The sequence below is a fragment of the Populus nigra genome, chromosome 6 (assembly GCF_951802175.1).
Source record: "Populus nigra chromosome 6, ddPopNigr1.1, whole genome shotgun sequence".
In the NCBI taxonomy this organism is placed as follows: Eukaryota; Viridiplantae; Streptophyta; class Magnoliopsida; order Malpighiales; family Salicaceae; genus Populus; species Populus nigra.
Window position 1 is genome coordinate 3,929,722 of NC_084857.1, and position 5,354 is coordinate 3,935,075.

Consider the following 5,354-nt stretch of genomic DNA (forward strand, 5'->3'; position numbering starts at 1 on the left):
TATACGAACAACAAATTTATATAGGTTGATATCCTTAAAGAAAGAAAGAAGGTTGGAAAGGTTATCAATAAAATAAAAAATAAAAATAAAAACAGCTTGAAATCTCACGACATAAAAAACTAGATAAAGCTAAGCAAGAAAATAATTATAAAGAGTTAATTGACGAGAGAGCACTTGTATGACTTCTTGTTAACTGTGTTAATTTCTCAACAATTTTATTAATCCGTGTTAGAAGCCCTAAAATTTGTTGAAGGTGTGACCTGTTGTTTCCCGGAGACGTATCTAGCTCCGCTCCCTGCCACTCGCTATAGATTCCGACTCTTCCGGAAAGAGAAGACAACTGTTCGTTTTGGATTAGTTTGAGTTCATTCTGTCACACAGGCGTCTGCCGTCTAGCTTCCGTATTTGCCAGTGTATCATTGCTGTCTGAGATACCCATCTCAAGCCACCAATCTTTGAAACTGCCAAAACGTGCCATTTGTGGAGTACACATCCCAAAGCACTAGCAAACCATGTTGCCCGTGAATGGTCACGAACGAACAGCAAATGCCCACTCGTTCTTCTTTTACACAACACACCTGACAAACCCGTGTGGGTGTGGTGATTCTTTTACAGGGATTAGCTCGAGTAGAGCATTTCTCAAAGCACGCCAAGCAGAAATTTGAAACAATAATACAAGTGAAAATCTCCGTGTATTTGTCAAATAGAAAACATCCCAAAATTCTACCCGGTAACAGCAATATTTCCAACATTGAAGCAGGTGAAATACAAAGTCACCAAACGGTTAAACCTTAAGCTAATTGCCCCAGGCGGCAGAAAAAAGACGAGTGGAAGTGCTCAATTACAGATGGGAAAGCAACTTATTACAGGACAAGGGTCCAGATAAAATAGAAATTTAAAACTAAACTCAAACACTCTTTACCCAAATGGCAAAAGGAAGGATAAATCTATGAACAGCACGTGGCAGTAAAATGACAAGGACATCGACTTCATATACAGCTCTACGCAGCAACTACCCTCGCTGGATCCAGTGGTATCACAGTATCTGGAAAGTCTGTTCTTGGTCCAGCAAGGGAGTAATATGCAAGTATGTGGGCTGGATTCTCAGTCACAATATCTTCTCCTGCGTTATTAACCGTCGCGACCCTTCTAGAAGGAATCAATTCAATGTTCCAAAATGGGCGAACCATTGTTAAAAGATCACGATGACCATTAGAGGTTTCTCTATAACCATGCACCCACAAGTACCTCAGAGAAGTCAGTTGCAAGGCAGCTCTAGCCAGGGCGCGCTCGGTGAAGCAGCAGGCCCTCATTTCAAGTTTTTGCAGACTAGGACAGCCCATAGAAAATGCCAAAAGCCCCTCATCAGATTCCCCAACGCTACCCAGAATCATCCATCTCACATGTCTGCTGTACTGTCCAATATATCCAAGACCTACATCAGTCAAACCCCCTGATCGGAGATACAGACCGAACCTTTGGAGCTTTTCACAGCCCCTCAATAGAGCTCGGACTCCATTGTCAAGTGGCAGATCTGTAATCCTATCTTCTTGCTCAAGTAAGACCAGGCGAAAATCATTGAGGTTCTTCGAGTATGCACCCATATGTTCCAGAGCTGCATTGCTAATATCAGAAACATAAACAGCTATGTACTCAAGTTCTAGGCAGCCCTGAGCTAAGGCGATTAGTCCTCTTTGTGATACCCGGCCATCTACATCCTCCATTTCCTGCTCATCAGCACCACGCTCTATTCTAAGCCTCTTTAGTCGCTTACAACTCCGGGCAAGAGCTTCCAGCCCTCTATCTCCAATAACATTTCTTGTCTGCCAATTTAAAACGCAAGGTTAAATGTATAAACTTAAAATAATGCACAAATCCCAAATAAAGTTCAGCATGCAACAGAGTATAAGAATCCCCTTTTTTCAGTAATAAATCTGGTATATTCTCATCATTCAAAAGAACTTCAAATCTCTTTCTTGCACAATTAACACAGGATTCCTTCAAACCAAAGAGAAGTTCAAAATTATGCTAGAAGCACAAAGGGAAAATTCTGGCATTAGAAGTTCTTCAGGAAAAAAAAATCCACATTAAAAATGTCAATAAGAAAATATAGAATGAGTTAAGATCTACTTTATGTTACAGATAACATGACGGGTCAAGTTAGCTTCTTTCAACCTACAATTTTATCATGGGCAATTATGATATTATATTGCTAAACAAATCAAAATTCCTCCTTAAGTTATTTTCTCCTCATACTTTTGAATTGAAGAGGGGTAGTTTGATTAGACTAAGATAAGGTGGTCATGTTATTTCTAGAATGCGACCTAATCCACACATTTATTTGATGAATAAATAAGAAACAACTGATTCTGGAGGATCAAGAATACAAAGAAGAGGAAACAGAAGCCTAATTGAGAAAGCTGTTTTCTAAGGGACGAAGCCATTGCAGAAAGGGGATGGTAAAATGAAGACATGATTCCAGACAAATTATGAATGAAGACAGCAATTAAAGGTAACAAAGAGTTAAAACATATCTATGACTGTACCTCAAGAACTTCTAGGTTGGGGCACCTTTGGACTAAAACACAATGATCTTCTGTGCCAAGCAATACATAGAGGAGATCTAACTTTTTGAGCAGGGATGCAAAAGGGAACACTATTGACATTACATTCTTCTCCATATAGCTGAGACCCAAACGGCACAATTTTGGGGGGAATACGACAGCAGAGTACTTCCCTGGTTGATCTGGCTCATTGAAGGAACCTCCACAAAATTCTTCTATCGCAGATGCAGCACGAAAGAAACCAACAAGTTCCAAGATTTCACAGTCGCTAATCTTCACAGATACTAATGAACGACAGTTCCTGGCGAGAAGCTCAAGATCTTCCAATCTGACTTTGGTAAGATCTGTCATGTAAAAATTTAAAGTCTCGAGAACTGTATTGTTTGTAGCGAGCTCATGGAGCCAGTCACCATCTTTCTCATAAGCTATTGCACTCTCTTCCAAAAATAATGTTCTCAATTGCCTGAAGAAACACATGATAACAGTAAATTAAATGCATCACAATCGATATGTTAAGATCCCCGAACCCAAAGGCAATGGAAAAGGGAGGGGGAGGCGGGTTGGAATTATGATTAATAATGCCTCAAATAACAAGAATACAAGCAGAGTATGCTCCTGGAGGACTTAAAGCATTAGTGTCACTAGAACAGGATCCAGACCATGTAGAAAACATTAAAAGATCCTCCAGCTCTTACTCCATTGCTCTGGTATTTTATTTTCCTTTATCACAAACTGTAGGCAATAGCCACAGCCAACCCCATAGCATTACAACTTATACAAATCAGAAAGTCCATTATGAACAATTGACTTGTTGATTCTACTTTATTGACAATCCTGAGAAAACAAAGCCATGCAAGTTGGAATAAGGGCATGAGGATATTGAATCTGGAACAAACTCACTCTGGCCAATGTTATATGGATTGCAGTTATCAAGTAAACATTCAACATGTTCAAAAACAAAACTACCCAGATAGTCATGTTTACAAGCATGATGAATCTCGTTATATAAACCTTCAATTCTCCACATCACACAAATAACCAATTCATATAAGCATTTTATAAATTTCCTTAAAATCACGCATTCATGGTTTGTTAAACAGAGCATAGCTGCTCAGTGTTCCAACCAAACCAAAGGGCAAAAAAACCATAACTCTTGAAAAACAGTCACAGCTTGTTCATTAACAGTAACATTAAATATAATTGCAGTATTAGGCGCACATAAAATCTTAATACCATCAATAATTAATGAACCCGATACTGAAGAGGCCCAAAATAGAATTACCTGCAAGAGCGACCGATGTGCGAAAGGCCATCAGTGGAAAACCCAGAGCACTTGTCAAGCTTCAAAACCTGCAAAACTTTCCCTCTAGAACGAGCAAGCAACTCTAGATCCGAATCTTTAACAATCATCCTCCTAAAATGAAGCGATTTCAAGCAATTAAAACTCTCCGCTATTTCATTAACCCATGGAGTCACGAACCCTCCCCAATCGTCCGGTATCAGATTAAAAAACATAGCAGCCCGTGGCTTCCCTTTCATCTTTAATGATTCGAGGTGCTTAAAACGACGTTGTAATCGATCTGGACTTGTACTGTAACATAAAGCTATTGTCACGTGCTTTCGTGTTAGCGCATCTAGCTCGTACCATCTCCGGCAAACTAACGAAACGGCGTCGCGGTCCCGCGGGTCGTGTATGTATGGCATCACGCATTCTAGCACGACGTCGGACATCCCTCCTCCAACCCCGCCTCCGCTACAATTCAAGTTATTCATTTTTCTGCTCTGAATTTCTTCCATTGAAATTTAAAAAAAAAGAAAAGAAAAGAAAGAAGAAAAAAACAGAACGCCAAAAAGATAGGAGACTTGATTTGTTAAAGGGAATTCGTAATTTACAGATTTTAAGCTTATACTATATAAAATAAACTGAGTAATCAAAAATGGTAATAAGAAAACAAATCTGAAGTTACTATAGAGTACCTCATAGATTTGAGAATTTTCTATTAAAACTCATTGATTAACACTTTTACTATCCGATCTAAAACCAAAAAAAAATAATTCAGATCCTGCAATTTTGAACCCAAGAAAGAAGAAATAAGCATGACTGAAACCTTACATAAAAATCAAAACCGTTGAGCTCACTTAACTTTTTTAAAAAAAGAGAGAGAGAGACATGGAAGATAAAGTTACTAAAATCGATAGGTGGTGATATTAGCGGGATGCAGAGCAAAGTAGCTGGTGATTTAAGCGATTCTGGGACGGGAATCGAGCCAATCGGATCATGACAGTTGCATCAGATCGATAGAGCACCGAGACTGTTGGTAAGTGAGTGAGGTGGAGTTAGAGGTAGCAAGAGCAAAGAAAAGGGGAATGAAAGCTAAAAAGGAGAAAAAGAGATCGAGGAGAGAGTGGACGGTGGTGATCGACGGAGAGAGGAAATCAGACGGCGACAGTTGAGACGGTTTTTTATTGGAAAAACTGAAATCTGTGGGTTTATGGATGAGATACAGCCTCTTAAGGGGCTCTGTGCTTCTATTTCTCTATTGGTATTGATTATTAGGATTGGACGCCTCGCGAAAAAACAAACAAAAGGAGAAAGGGTGCGCATGAAAAAAAAAAAAAAAGTGTAATGCAGTGAAAGGGATGGATGGATGGATGGATGGATGATGGAAAAGATAAAAGAGGAGAAGACAAAACAAATACTGCTGCAGTGGTGTTATAAGCAATCAGAGAGTATTTTATTTATTTATCTACTCGTTTATTGCTCCATTGAGAAACGAGAGAAAGCACGGT

General features: G+C 39.2%; 1 protein-coding gene across 1 annotated transcript; it reads right to left on the minus strand.

Moving 5' to 3' along the window:
* Positions 1 to 673: 673 nt before the first annotated feature.
* On the minus strand, positions 674 to 5,144 carry LOC133696614 (coronatine-insensitive protein 1-like). The gene is made up of 3 exons (XM_062118844.1): positions 3,847 to 5,144; positions 2,547 to 3,027; positions 674 to 1,823 (listed from the first exon to the last, which is right to left on the minus strand). The coding sequence occupies exons 1-3, from the start codon at positions 4,359 to 4,361 to the stop codon at positions 1,002 to 1,004; spliced, it is 1,818 nt and encodes a 605-aa protein (XP_061974828.1). The 5' UTR covers positions 4,362 to 5,144; the 3' UTR covers positions 674 to 1,001.
* Positions 5,145 to 5,354: the final 210 nt, after the last annotated feature.